Source organism: Oncorhynchus clarkii, chromosome 23, assembly GCF_045791955.1.
Source record: "Oncorhynchus clarkii lewisi isolate Uvic-CL-2024 chromosome 23, UVic_Ocla_1.0, whole genome shotgun sequence".
NCBI lineage: Eukaryota > Metazoa > Chordata > Actinopteri > Salmoniformes > Salmonidae > Oncorhynchus > Oncorhynchus clarkii.
This window is the reverse complement of record NC_092169.1, coordinates 32,902,928-32,918,374: the sequence shown is the minus strand read 5'-3', so window position 1 is coordinate 32,918,374 and position 15,447 is coordinate 32,902,928. Positions and strand designations below refer to the sequence as shown.

At 45.1% G+C, this 15,447-nt stretch overlaps 1 protein-coding gene across 1 annotated transcript in view; it reads right to left on the bottom strand.

Moving 5' to 3' along the window:
- The window catches only part of LOC139381490 (vinculin), an 87,411-nt gene that overhangs the window by 8,429 nt on the left and 63,535 nt on the right, over window positions 1-15,447 (bottom strand). The window contains exons 8-14 of the mRNA XM_071125080.1: window positions 14,096-14,243; window positions 10,971-11,124; window positions 10,636-10,811; window positions 4,983-5,173; window positions 4,407-4,606; window positions 3,482-3,610; window positions 2,491-2,640 (exon numbers count right to left, since the gene is read on the bottom strand). Of these exons, the coding sequence (XP_070981181.1) occupies window positions 2,491-2,640; window positions 3,482-3,610; window positions 4,407-4,606; window positions 4,983-5,173; window positions 10,636-10,811; window positions 10,971-11,124; window positions 14,096-14,243 (1,148 nt within the window). The remainder of the gene's footprint in view (window positions 1-2,490; window positions 2,641-3,481; window positions 3,611-4,406; window positions 4,607-4,982; window positions 5,174-10,635; window positions 10,812-10,970; window positions 11,125-14,095; window positions 14,244-15,447) is intronic.

Genomic DNA, 15,447 nt, shown 5'->3' with positions numbered 1-15,447 from the left:
AGAACATTCCCATCAGGAAAAAAATATATAGGAAATAGGGCTCAACTGACCAAGGCCAAATTAATCGTCCCTATGTCACTACGGCATAAGCACCACACAAATGTTGATCATGTTGCACAAAACACAAACACACCTACTCCACTGGTGTAGCACAGTTTCTCTGGACCCCTGCAAAGTCAGAGTTTGGACCCCTCCCCTTCCTAAAAAAAAAAAAAAACTAAACGTATAGACTACCAATCGCTGTCTGTGGTTCTGAAATTGCAACGTTTACGCTGCTGCCTATCGATAGGCTATCAGATGCAGTGGTGCTAATGCTTGGCTATAGCTTTGCTTTAATGGATACATGTTCATTTGTATTTGCTCGTAATTTTCTCACGTTAATCCTAACGTTTATGTTTCATGAAGCTATAGGCCTACAGTGTCACAACGCTGTTATTTAGAATGCTGCCTGGAGGCAATAATGTAATTAAAGTGGGAAATTCAAATATTGCAGGTTGTAAAATGAACTAACGATGCAACAGCATACTAATCAGTAACCAAAATATATTTTTTGGAATATACAATTGTCCAGTAGGCCTTTATGGAAAAGGAGGAGAAGGATGGCCGACAGTCTCACTAGAGGAACTGACACTATTCTGGAGAGAAGAATGAGAGACTCTCACTAGAGGAACTGACATGATTCTGGAGAGGAGGAGGAGGGGAGACTCACTAGAGGAACTGACACTATTCTGGAGAGGAGGAGGAGGAGAGACTCACTAGAGGAACTGACACTATTCTGGAGAGGAGGAGGAGGAGGGACTCACTAGAGGAACTGACTATTCTGGAGAGAAGGAGGAGGAGAGACTCTCACTAGAGGAACTGACACTATTCTGGAGAGGAGGAGGGACTCACTCGAGGAACTGACACTATTCTGGAGAGGAGGAGGAGAGACTCACTAGAGGGACACTATTCTGGAGAGAAGAAGGAGGAGAGATTCTCACTAGAGGAACTGACACTATTCTGGAGAGGAGGAGGAGAGACTCACTAGAGGGACACTATTCTGGAGAGAAGGAGGAGGAGGGACTCACTAGAGGAACTGACACTATTCTGGAGAGGAGGAGGAGGAGGGACTCACTAGAGGAACTGACTTCTGGAGAGGAGGAGGAGGAGAGACTCTCTAGAGGAACTGACACTATTCTGGAGAGGAGGAGGAGAGACTCACTAGAGGGACACTATTCTGGAGAGAAGGAGGAGGATGGCCTCACTAGAGGAACACTATTCTGGAGAGGAGGAGGGACTCACTAGAGGAACTGACTATTCTGGAGAGAAGGAGGAGAAGGGACTCACTAGAGGAACTGACTATTCTGGAGAGAAGGAGGAGGAGAGACTCTCACTAGAGGAACTGACACTATTCTGGAGAGGAGGAGGAGAGACTCACTAGAGGGACACTATTCTGGAGAGAAGGAGGGACTCACTCGAGGAACTGACACTATTCTGGAGAGGAGGAGGGACTCACTAGAGGAACTGACACTATTCTGGAGAGGAGGAGGAGAGACTCACTAGAGGGACACTATTCTGGAGAGAAGGAGGAGGATGGCCTCACTAGAGGAACTGACACTATTCTGGAGACAAGAAGGAGGAGAGACTCTCGCTAGAGGAACTGACACTATTCTGGAGAGGAGGAGGAGAGACTCACTAGAGGGACACTATTCTGGAGAGAAGTAGGAGGATGGACTCACTAGGGGAACTGACATTATTCTGGGGAGAAGAAGGAGGAGAGACTCTCACTAGAGGAACTGACACTATTCTGGAGAGGAGGAGGAGAGACTCACTAGAGGGACACTATTCTGGAGAGAAGTAGGAGGATGGACTCACTAGAGGAACTGACATTATTCTGGGGAGAAGAAGGAGGAGAGACTCTCACTAGAGGAACTGACACTATTCTGGAGAGGAGGAGGAGGATGGACTCACTATATGAACTGACACTATTCTGGAGAGGAGGAGGAGAGACTCTCACAAGGTGGTAGCTTGGCTGTTGTAGTTATCTTCGGTAATTTGGCACGAGCTTGATCAGATAAAACCTGTTTTTGTGGACAGGTCTTCCCTTATGTTTATCCCCCCTGATTCACCAACTCACTCTCCATCCGAGTCCCACCTGATTCACCAACTCACTCTCCATCCGAGTTCTACCTGATTCACCCACTCACTCTCCATCCGAGTCCAACCTGATTCACCCATTCACTCTCCATCTGAGTCCCACCTGATTCACTTAACTTTTTTAAAACTTGATAGCGAATTAGATGAGGAGGCCGAAATATGCTAATTAGCTGCATGAAAACTACATTGACTGTCTGACTCACCTACTACCCATGTAGATTGAACAACACAAACACTTTGCTTGCTACATTTGTAAATTAGAGCATGTGGGTCCTCTCACCTTGCGGGGACTACGGGGATTTACGCTACACCAGTGACACACTCGCACACTCATACAAACACACTATCCCATACCTGTGGTGTCAGGTCCCTTGTAGACTTGACGGCAGCTTGGATCCCCTCCACAGTGCTCTTGTTAGCTGTTCCTACAGCGGCAGCCTTTTCTGCCGTGGCACCCAGCTTGTTGGCATGGTTCTCAAAGTTGGCCGCCCTCTCGTCAAACACCTAACATAAGTGAGAAATCATGAAACATAACACAATATACACTGGGTGGTTCGAGCACTGACTGCTAATTGGCTGAAAGCCGTTGCAAATGAGACCGTATACTACGGGTATGAACACATTTATTAGGTGTGTAACCAGTTTATAATAGCAATAAGGCAACTCAGGGGTTTGTGGTATATGGCCAATATACCATGGCTAAGGGCTGTACCCAGGCACTTATATATATTGGCCACATACCACACCCCCTCGGGACTTATTGCTTAAATATAGTATACTATATGCCACTTAGCAAATGCTTACAGCGACAAAACATTAGAACGATAAAACATATGATTAAATATTAATCTCGCATGATTACTTATGGTAAGACTTCGCTCTGGAAATGTTGTCTAAGTATTATTGAGTGACAAGTACATAAATGATTGGAAACGAATCAATAAGTCATCCATATGTGTATCATGATATGAATCTGCCAAATAAGTCACCATATTGTAGAGCCATATTATATGCATACACGGTACACTTACATTTCACATTTTAGTCATTTAGCAGACGCTCTTATCCAGAGTGTCTTACAGGAGCAATTAGGGTTTAAGTGCCTGGCTCAAGGGCACAGACCGATTTTTCACCTAGTCGGCTCGGGATTAGAACCAGCGGCCTTTCAGTTACTGGCCCAACTAGGCTACCTGCCGCCGTACACACTTTAGAACTCATTATACTTTTCTGTTCATAGGTTGAGTGAATGAATGAGCCATGATAGAGGTACTGTAGGGAGACGAGAGAGAGACAGAGGGAGAGGGAGTAAGAGAGGAAGGGGGAGAGAGAAAGATAAACCACCCACCTCGTCCCTGTTAGGGGCATCGGACGGGGCGGTGGAAGCCACAGCGAGTAGTTTGATGGGAGTGGTCGTGTCGCTGAAGATGTCCGACACTTCGTGAGTCATAGCTTCCTGCATCTTTTCTTTGAGGTCCTGAGAAGACAAGTCCACACACATGAGTTAGTAAGCGTTAGACCAGCTTTAGAAGCATTACATGTTAACAATAGGCTCTTAGAACTCTTTTGTCAAGTGCTTTACATTGCTGCTCTGATCTATGTAAATATTACTACATGTGTGTGACATCATTCAACAGTTGATTTCAAAGGGGAATTCTTACTTCTTAATAAACTAAAACACATTTAGGTCACACTTTCTTTTGATAGTCAGGATTTTCTATCTGTAGACACTCTAACGATGGTCATACTATCATCAAACTGTAGGTTTGCGATAAGGGTTTGGGTAAGGGTTAAGGATAAGAGATAAAGCTAGGGTTAGTTTATGGTTAGCAACTACAGATAGACTATCCAAATAAAGTGTTACCCACATGTATTTTTACTATCATAGTCATAGGGCTCCTGAGTAGCGCAGCGGTCTAAGGCACTGCATCTCAGTGCTAGAGGAGTAACTACAAACCCTGGTTCGATTCTAGGCTGTATCACAACCGGCCGTAATTGGAAGTCCCATAGGGTGGCGCACAATTGGCCCAGAATCGTCTGGGTTAGGGTTTGGCCGGGGTTGGCCGTCATTGTAAATAAGAATTTGTTCTTAACGGACTTGCCTAGTTAAATAAAGGTTAAATAAATAAAATAGTGGATCTGTCATTGACTGCAGCTGGTGTATCCTGCCAGGAGGGGGATCCCTTCACCATGCCTGTGTCAGAGTGAACTCCAGCTGGTTTGGATGACTTGTGTGGCTAATGACTTGTGAGAGTGAATGTCAGCCGTCTCACCTTCAGGGTCTCCTGGAGCTGCTGAGCCACGGCACGTGCTTGTGGTGACTCTCCCTCGCCCCTGGCGGCCAGGTTGGCTAGCTGGGCCATCAACTGTTCTACCTGCTCACACTTCCCCAGCAGCTCCTGTCTATAGGGACCTGGCAGGGCGTTAGCCAGACGACGACCCTCCGCCACCAGACCCCGGATAGCTGCCTGGCCTGTGGAGAGACATAGATGGAGTCAGACACAGAAGCAGCTGTCTAGGTGGCTTATTATTCCATTGTTTGTATTGTTGTGGTTATGCTTACTCTGAACATTCTCTAGTAGACGGTGTCATACAGTCCAGAGCCAGTGTAAACAATGCATGACATGTGAGAGTGTATCCAGGCTTCTGAGCCGACAAGCCAAAGAGGGCATTATGAGGTTGGGTGAGAGTAGTGGAATGTAGTGCACAGAGAAAAATAACACAGCAAGGGAGGGAGATAGATAGATTGGATGAAAGAGAAAGAAATCAAGAAGCAGGGATGGAGAGCGAGAGAGAGAAAACCATAGATATAAAGAGAGCGAGAGAGAGACCAGGCTATTTAGACTCACCCACTCCACCGTCATCAATGGTAGGGTTCTCCATCCAGCTCTGGGCCTGTTCTATCTTCCCTTCCAGGTGGACTGCTGCCTTAGCAGGCCTGCTGTTGGCTACAGCCTTGGTGGTCTTCGACTGCAGGTTCTGCAGAGCCGTGGCTATCTGTTTGGCCAATGCCCTGGCCTCCGGAGTATCTCCTCTACCCCTGTGAATGGGAGAGAATAATGACATACTGGAAAGGATGGAAAGGACCTTTCTCATAGGCTCTCTAAAGCATGATAAACACTGCTCAAAAAAAAGGGAACACTAAAATAACACATCCTAGATCTGAATGAATTAAATATTCTTATTAAATACTTTTTTCTTTACATAGTTGAATGTGCTAACAACAAAATCACACAAAAATGATCAATGGAAATCAAATCTATCAACCCATGGAGGTCTGGATTTGGAGTCACACTCAAAATTAAAGTGGAAAACCACACTACAGGCTGATCCAACTTTGATGTAATGTCCTTAAAACAAGTCAAAATGAGGCTTGGTAGTGTGTGTGGCCTCCACGTGCCTGTATGACCTCCCTACAACGCCTGGGCATGCTCCTGATTGATGAGGTGGCGGATGGTCTCCTGAGGGATCTCCTCCCAGACCTGGACTAAAACATCCGCCAACTCCTGGACAGTCTGTGGTGCAACGTGGCGTTGGTGGATGGAGCGAGACATGATGTCCCAGATGTGCTCAATTGGATTCAGGTCTGGGGAACGGGCGGGCCAGTCCATAGCATCACTGCCTTCCTCTTGCAGGAACTGCTGCCACACTCCAGCCACATGAGGTCTAGCATTGTCTTGCATTAGGAGGAACCCAGGGCCAACCGCACCAGCATATGGTCTCACAAGGGGTCTGAGGATCTCATCTCGGTACCTAATGGCAGTCAGGCTACCTCTGGCGAGCACATGGAGCGCTGCGCGGCCCCCCAAAGAAATGCCACCCCACACCATGACTGACCCACCGCCAAACCGGTCATGCTGGAGGATGTTGCAGGCAGCAGAACGTTTTCCACTGAGTCTCCAGACTCTGTCACGTCTGTCACATGTGCTCAGTGTGAACCTGCTTTCATCTGTGAAGAGCACAGTGGCGAATTTGGCGCCCAGTGACGAATTTGTCAATCTTGGTGTTCTCTGGCAAATGCCAAACGTCCTGCACGGTGTTGGGCTGTAAGCACAACCCCCACTTGTGGACGTCGGGCCCTCATACCACCCTTATGGAGTCTGTTTCTGACCGTTTGAGCAAACACATGCACATTTGTGGCCTGCTGGAGGTCATTTCGCAGGGCTCTGGCAGTGCTCCTCGTGCTCCTCCTTGCACAAAGGCGGAGGCAGCGGTCCTGCTGCTGGGTTGTTGCCCTCCTACAGCCTCCTCCACGTCTACTGATGTACTGGCCTGTCTCATGGTAGCGCCTCCATGCTCTGGACACTACGCTGAGAGACACAGCAAACCTTCTTGCCACAGCTCACATTGATGTGCCATCCTGGATGAGCTGCACTACCTGAGCCACTTGTGTGGGTTGTAGACTCCTTCTCATGCTACCACTAGAGTGAAAGCACCACCAGCATTCAAAAGTGACCAAAACATCAGCCAGGAAGCATAGGAACTGAGAAGTGGTCTGTGGTCACCACCTGCAGAACCACTCCTTTATTGGGGGTGTCTTGCTAATTGCCTATAATTTCCACCTGTTGTCTATTCCATTTGCACAACAGCATGTGAAATGTATTGTCAATCAGTGTTTCTTCCTAAGTGGACAGTTTGATTTCACAGAAGTGTGATTGACTTGGAGTTACATTGTGTTGTTAAGTGTTCCCTTTATTTTTTTGAGCAGTGTAGTTGATGATGGCGCCGGAGGATATGGCCGCCACATTACGGTCTCCTAACCAATTGTGCTATTATGTGTATTTTTTCGCGATATTTGTAAATTATTTTGTACATAATGTTTCTGCAACCATATCTTACGGCAGAAAAGATCTTCTGGATATCAGGACAGCGATCACTCACCTCGAATTAGACAAAGATTTCTTCAACAACAACAACAACAGCAGCAAGCAGGACTCACACGATATTCTCCAAACAACCCACAGGGCAGACATCCCAATTATTCGCAAGAGGAAGCGATGTAGAGGATGAAGAGCCGGATGCCTCGTTCGGACTCGCAGAAGACAACTTGGAAAGCTGCCGTTACCGTCAATATTATTCGCCAACGTGCAATCATTGGACAATAAACTAGATGAGGTAAGATCACGAATATCCTACTAACGGGACATCAAAAACTGTAATATCCTATGTTTCACAGAATCGTGGCTGAATGACGACATGGATATTCAGCTAGCGGGATACACGCTGCACAGGCAGGATAGAACAGCACGAGAGGGGCGCAGTCTGTGCATATTTGTAAACAACAGCTGGTGCACAGAATCTAAGGAGTCTCTAGATTTTGCTCGCTTGAAGTTGAGTATACTGTGATAAACTGCAGGCCACACTACTTGCCTAGAGAGTTCTCAGCTATACTTTTCGTGGCTGTTTATTTACCACCACAGACAGATGCTGGCACTGAGACAGCACTCAGTCAGCTGTATAAGGAAACAAGCAAACAAGAAACCACTCACCCAGAGGCGGCGCTCTTAGTGGCCGGAGACTTTAATGCAGGGAAACTTAAATCAGTTCTACCAATTCTACCAAATCTACCAATGTTAAATGTGCAACCAGAGGAAAAATTTGGTAAATCCAACCACAACCATCCTCCTGAATCCTGCTTACAAGCAAAAATTAAAGCAGGAAGCACCAGTGACTTGGTCTATAAAAAAATGGTCTGATGAAGCAGATGCTAAACTACAGGACTGCTTTGCTATCACAGACTGGAACATGTTCCGGGATTCTTCCGATGACATTGAGGAATACACTACATCTATTCCATTTGCACAACAGCATGTGAAATTTATTGTCAATCAGTGTTTCTTCCTAAGTGGACAGTTTGATTTCACAGAAGTGTGATTGACTTGGAGTTACATTGTGTTGTTTAAGCTTTATCAATAAGTGCATTGAGGACGTCGTCCCCACAGTGACTGTACGTACATACCACAACCAGTATCCATGGATTACAGGCAACATTCGCACTGAGCTAAAGGGTAGAGCTGCCACTTTCAAGGAGCTTACAAGAAATCCCACTATGCCCTGCGACGAACCATCAAACAGGCAAAGCGTCAATACAGGGCTAAGATGGATTCATACTACACCGGCTCCGACGCTCGTCGGATGTGGCAGGGCTTGCAAACTATTACAGACTGCAAAGAGAAGCACAGCCGCGAGCTGCCCAGTGACACAAGCCTACCAGACGAGCTAAATAACTTCTATGCTCGCTTCGAGTCAAGCAACACTGAGGTATGCATTAGAGCATCAGCTGTTCCAGACGACCGTGTGATCACGCTCTCCGTAGCCGACGTGAGCAAGACCTTTAAACAGGTCAACATACACAAGGCTGTGGGGACAGACAGATTACCAGGACGTGTGCTCCGGGCATGTGCTGACCAACTGGCAGGTGTCTTCACTGACATTTTCAACATGTCCCTAATTGAGTCTGTAATACCAACATGCTTCAAGCAGACCACCATAGTCCCTGTGCCCAAGAACACAAAGGCAACCTGCCTAAATGACTACAGACCCGTAGCACTCACGTCCGTAGCCATGAAGTGCTTTGAAAGGCTAGTAATGGCTCACATCAACACCATTATCCCAGAAATCCCACTCCAATTTGCATACCGCCCAAACAGATCCACAGATGAAGCAATCTCCATTGCACTCGACACTGCCCTTTCCCATCTGGACAAAAGGAACACCTATGTGAGAATGCTGTTCATTGACTACAGCCTAGCGTTCAACACCATAGTACCCTCAAAGCTCATCACCAAGCTAAGGATCCTGGGACTAAACACCTCCCTCTGCAACTGGATCCTGGACTTCCTGACAGGCCGCCCCCAGGTGGTGAGGGTAGGTAGCAACACATCCGTTACGCTGATCCTCAACATTGGAGCTCCCCAGGGGTGCGTGCTCAATCCCCTCCCGTACTCCCTGTTCACCCAAGACTGCATGGCCAGGCACGACTCCAACACCATCATTAAGTTTGCTGACGACACAACAGTGTCGCCTGATCACCGACAATGACGAGACTGCCTATAGGGAGGAGGTCAGAGACCTGGCCGGGTGTTGCCAGAATAACAATTTATCTCTCAATCTAACCAAGACTAATGAGATGATTGTAGACTACAGGAAAAGGAGCACCGATCACGTCCCCATTCTCATCGACGGGGCTGTAGTGGAGCAGGTTGAGAGCTTCAAATTCCTTGGTGTCCACATCAACAACAAACTAAATTTGGTCCAAACACACCAAGACAGTCGTGAAGAGGGCCCAACAAAGCCTATTCCCCCTCAGGAAACTAAAAAGATTTGGCATGATCCTCAAAAAGTTCTACAGCTGCAACATCGAGAGCATCCTGACCGATTGCATCACTGCCTGGTACGGCAATTGCTCAACCTTCAACCGCAAGGCACTTCAGAGGGTAGTGCGTACAGCCCATTACATCACTGGGGCAAAGCTGCCTGCCATCCAAGACCTCTACATCAGGCGGTGTCAGAGGAAGGCCCTAAAAATTGTCAAAGACCCCAGCCACCCCAGTCATAGACTGTTCTCTCTACTACCGCATGGCAAGCGGTACTGGAGTGCCAAGTCTAGGACAAAAAGGCTTCTCAACAGTTTTTACCCCCAAGCCATAAGACTCCTGAACAGGTAACCAATGGTTACCCAGACTATTTGCATTGTGTGCCCCCCCCAACCTCTCTTTTACGCTGCTGCTACTCTCTGTTAATCTTATATGCTTAGTCACTTTAACTATACATTCATGTACATACTACCTAAATTGGCCCGACCAACCAGTGGCACATTGGCTAACCGGGCTTTCTGCATTGTGTCCCACCACCCGCCAACCCCTCTTTTTAAGCTTCTCCTACTCTCTGTTCATCATATATGCACATATATGTCATATATGTCACTTTAACGATACCTACATGTATATATTACCACAATAAGCCTGACTAACAGGTGTCTGTATAAAGCCTTGCTACTCCTTTTTCACATGTCTTTCTACTGTTGTTTTATTTCTTTACTTACTTACCTACACACACACACACACACACACACACACACACACACATACCTTTTTTTGGCACCATTGGTTAGAGCCTGTAAGTAAGCATTTCAAAAAGCATTTCACAAAAGGTTTATATTACACCTGTTGTATTCGGCGCACATGACAAATAAACTTTGATTTTAATTTGAGTTATTTTAGGGAAAGCTAAATAAAAATGAAATGACGTTGATTACGATTTGTGGACTTCTATCTATCATGAAAACAAAATGTGATTCAACCTCTAAAGAATTACATCACCAAGGGATACATGTACAGTGAGAACAATAATGGCCCAAGAACCGAACCCTGCGGAACTCAATATTTTACATTGGAAGTGTTTTGAACACTCTTCTTTGAAGTCTTCTTTATTCTGCATTGTTCATTTTTTAAGGAATGCAACCAACAACTATTTCCATAGCATATCCAATGTGCGACTTACTGTCTCCGGAGCTCAGAGAGCTTGGCGGTGAGAGCAGCCATCTCTCCGATGGACCTTAGGATGTCATCTCTCTCCTTGGGGTCTTCACACATGTCAGCGATCTTCTTGGCCTCAGTCAGGATGGCTCGGATGTTCTCCTCTCCCTCAGGACCACCGTTGGGGTCTGCGAGCCAGTTCTGCAGGGGCACAGGGTTAGTGGTCAACATAAGACAATCTGCCCAACAACATGGAACACAAATTACTGTTGTTTAATGCTTTTGTGTGCTACCCTCTGGGTTTTGTGTTTTACTTTTATCCTATCATCAATCAATTATCGAATCAATCAGATATCCTACCTGAGCAGCGTCGATCTTCTTGGCGATGACCTGTTTGGAGTTGGTCATGGCCTCCAATTTCCGGGCTGCGTTCTCCACCTTTCCCGTGAGAATGTCCAGGCCCTGGGAGACCTGTTGGGCCTTCTGCATGGCTGCAGGAGATGCCCCCTGACCCCTGGAGGGAATGACAACACAGAACATCAGTTGGTTGTAAAATTCCAGAAACGTTCACAAAGTTCACAGGTGTCATGACGTGGCACTTTCTGGGGGTAGATCGTGCCCCCCCCTCACTCTCTCTCCTAAACCCAGATTTTGTTATCTCAGGTCATAAATTCCTGGAAGAGACCCTGGTCATTCAGAAAGAGAGGGAGAGAGCACAAAGAGAGAACAAAGGCCTTCACTTGGCCAAACTCCTAAATCACCAAAATGTGAGAATTAAACCATTTATGCTTTTGAGAATGTGGGAATGGTCCGTGGACACTTAAGGGACAGTTATGAGGAGTGTGTTTCATTTGGTGATCTCATGAAAGACAGGAAACATAAATAAAAGGTATCTCTTAAAGTGTACATTTCCCAGCTGTCAGGTTTACATCAAAATATTGTGAAAAGTATGTGATTAAATATGAAAATTTGTGAAAAGATGTAATGTGACCTTCTAAATGAGAGTATGGATTTTCATATAAAGATTAACTAGTCAGTGGCCACACCCCCGTGAGCCCAGACATCACATTAGGCGTCATGGACTGCCATTTTCGATTGAAACGTATAAAACCCACTCCTGATGAAATTCACACCAGACCACGCAAACCCGGGTGTAAGCTAAGGTTGCAAATGGTTGAATTTCTGAGACCAAAACATGCCGGGTGACGCTGGTGTGTGAAGTGGTTTAAACTACAACTCTACCAAAGGACAAGACTATACCACGTGGAACATTGGCTAGACGGCTGGAAATGGTTAAACTCTGAGACTATCGATCCCTACAGAATAAGAGCAAATCTTAGACGTATAATTACTTGTCTGCAGCAAGAAATTACGTAAACCTAGAACAAGCATACCGACAAAGCATCTAGTCTATGAGAACATTTCTATTTTATTTTAAATATTTCCTCCTTTTTTTGCCCCAATTTCATAGTACCCAATTGTTTTTAGTAGTTACTATCTTGTCTCATTGCTACAACTCCCGTACGGGCTTCTTAACACAGCGTGCATCCAACCCGGAAGCCAGCCGCACCAATGTGTCGGAGGAAACACCGTGCCCCTAGCGACCTGGTCAGCGTGCACTGTGCCCAGCCCACCACAGGAGTCACTAGTGTGCGATGAGACAAGGATATCCCTTGATTCTTCACATTTAATAAAACTAAAAACACAACACAGGTTTTTCAGGAATCCCAGCATGGTTGGAATCACTGTTTATTCCCTACTGATTCCTGGAATAACTGGGTTAATGTGTGGAAAGCAGGTTGGCATTCATCGTCATGAATCTGGAACTGGAGTCAGCTCTGCAGTGGTCACTAGCTAGCACAGCCACAAAGTCATACAATCCAAATAAGTGCAATGAAATGTGTTGTTTTACTATTCTTAACCCCAGCCTTAACCATACTGCTAACTCTAATGCCTAACCTTAAATTAAATTAAAAACTAATTTTAGTTTTTTCATGAATTTTTACAATATAGCACATTTAGACTTTGCAGCTGATGACAATAAACATCAACCTGCTTAGGGAACTATACCTGCATGTGGAAAAGGAAATCTTGTTCATAGTGTTAGTCATTCTGATGGAAAGACAGAAAACTCAACAAAACTGACTGAGGAAATATTTAATTGACTAACATGTTCTGTACCTCTTGCCCTCCTGCTGTTTAACTTCCTGTTCACTATCTCATATGGGATGAAATACTTGAACAATAATGTCATTTTTTCTGATCTTAGTGTCTCCACTTCCAGAGGTCTTTCCAGTTAACAGCAGACAGTAACTCATTCAGGCCGGGAGTTTAACCAGATTATGCATTAAGTGAGGAAAGATGCTTTTAATCTGGCAGCATGACTCAGTGCATGTCCCCAGCCACTGTGAGATCTGATCGGAGGGGAATCAGTTACAGTCTAACACACTATAATCCCCTGTAATAAGATTACCACCTTGTAGGTTACTTTCTCCCACTGATTGATCACAGGCTGTGTTTCAAATGGTATCCCATTCCCTATATATATTTTTCTGCAGATTTACTTTAGTGCCTTATTACAAACAGGATGCATGTTTTGGAATATCTTTTATTCTGTACAGGCTTCCTTCTTTTCACTCTGTCATTTAGGTTAGTATTGTGGAGTGACTACAAATGTCGTTGATCCATCCTCAGTTTCTCCTATCACAGCCATTAAACTCTGTTTTAAAGTCATGATTGGCTTCTTGGTGAATTCACTGAGCGTTTTCTTCCTCTCCGGCAACTGAGTCAGGAAGGACGCCTGTAGCTTTGTAGTCACTGGGTGGATTAGCACACACCACTAACTAGCTAGCCATTTCACACCAGATACACTCACCCCCCTTTGAACTCCTTCTCTTCAGCAACCAAGCCACAGCCCTTGCAGAGCAAGGAAAACAACTACTTCAAGTTCTCAGAGCCAGTGACATTACCGATTGAAACGCAAACTAGCTTGCACTGCTAAATAGCTAGCCATTTCGCACCATTTACATGAGCTTGAGAAATGTTTACAAAAACAATGGATACGTTGCCCTAAGAGTTGTGCAAGGTTGGTAAAATCGTATTCAAAATTATTCATAACTGTTATGGCTGCTAAAGGTGCTTCCACAAAGTATTAACTATTGGGTGTGAAGTCATACACAATCAATGCATCCTCAATTTGTATTTTTTCGTCATTTTTTCCCAATAGTTTTTCTTACATTTTGGAAATGTGGAATAGCTTGTGGATAGGAAAAATATCAAATGTAATCATTTTTTTAAATTAACTTTAAGGCAGCAAAATGTGAAGAATGTGGTTAATTGGTAGAGCATGGCACTTGCAATGCTAGGATTGTGGGTTTGGTTCCCGGGGTCACCCATAAATAAAATGTATGCACGCATGACTGTATGCCGCCTTGGATAAAAGCATCTGATAAACGGCATATATTATTACTGTATATGTACTGTACCTGGCCCTCATCTCAGACACCAGGTCAGTGATCTGGCCCAGAGTTTTGGCAGTGCCCAGGATATCCCTCCGCTCCTTCCCAGCACACAGCTCTCCCACCTTTCCAGCCTCATCCAGGATCTGACGGATGGCCTGTTCTCCTGCATCCCCTGATCACCAGGAGACAGAGACCACGGCAAGACAAATGTTACTTACAACCTAGAGAAAAAGGACAACTGCATTGTTCAATTGGCGCCAATCAGAAGAAAACAGACTACATACACTCCAATAAAACAGATTCTTTTATTTTTTAATTAAAAAAACATTGCGCTACAGACTGCCCAAATGCAGAGGTTTTCAACCGTCTCCTCGGGGACCCCCAGCCGTTCCATATACAGTTGAAGTCGGAAGTTTACATACACCATACCAAATACATTTAAACTCAGTTTTTCACAATTCCTGACATTTAATCCCAGTAATAATGCCCTGTCTTAGGTCAGTTTGGATCACCACTATATTCTTGTTAGAATGTGACATGTAGAGAGAATTAATTATTTCAGATTTATTTTCTTTCACCACATTCACAGTGGTTCAAAAGTTTACATACACTCAATTAGTATTTGGTAACATTGCCTTTAAATTGATTAACTTGGGTCAAACATTTCTGGTAGCCTTCCACAAGCTTCCCACAATAAGTTGGGTGAATTTTGGTCCATTACTCCTGACAGAGCTGCTGTAACTGAGTCAGGTTTGTAGGCCTCCTTGCTCGCACACTATTTTTCAGTTCTGCCCACAAATGTTCTATAGGATTGAGGTCAGGGTTTTGTGATGGCCACTCCAATACCTTGACTTTGTTGTTCTTAAGCCATTTTGCCACAACTTTGGAAGTATGCTTGGGGTCATTGTCCATTTGGAAGACCCATTTGCGACCAAGATTTAACTTCCTGACTGATGTCTTGAGATGTTGCTTCAATATTTCCAAATAATTTTCTTTCCTCATGACGCCATCTATTTTGTGAAGTGCACCAGTCCCTCCTGCAGCAAAGCACCACCACAACATGATGCTGCCACCCCAGTGTGTCACGGTTGGGATGGTGTTCTTCGGCTTGCAAGCCTCCCTCTTTTTCCTCCAAACATAACGATGGTCATTATGGCCAAACAGTTATATTTTTGTTTCAACAGACCAGAGGACATTTCTCCAACAAGTACGATATTTGTCCCCATGTGCAGTTGCAAACCATAGTCTGGCTTTTTATGGCGGTTTTGGAGCAGTGGCTTCTTCCTTGCTGAGCGGCCTTTCAGGTTATGTCAATATAGCACTCGTTTTACTGTGTATATAGATACTTTTGTACCTGTATCCTCCAGCATCTTCAC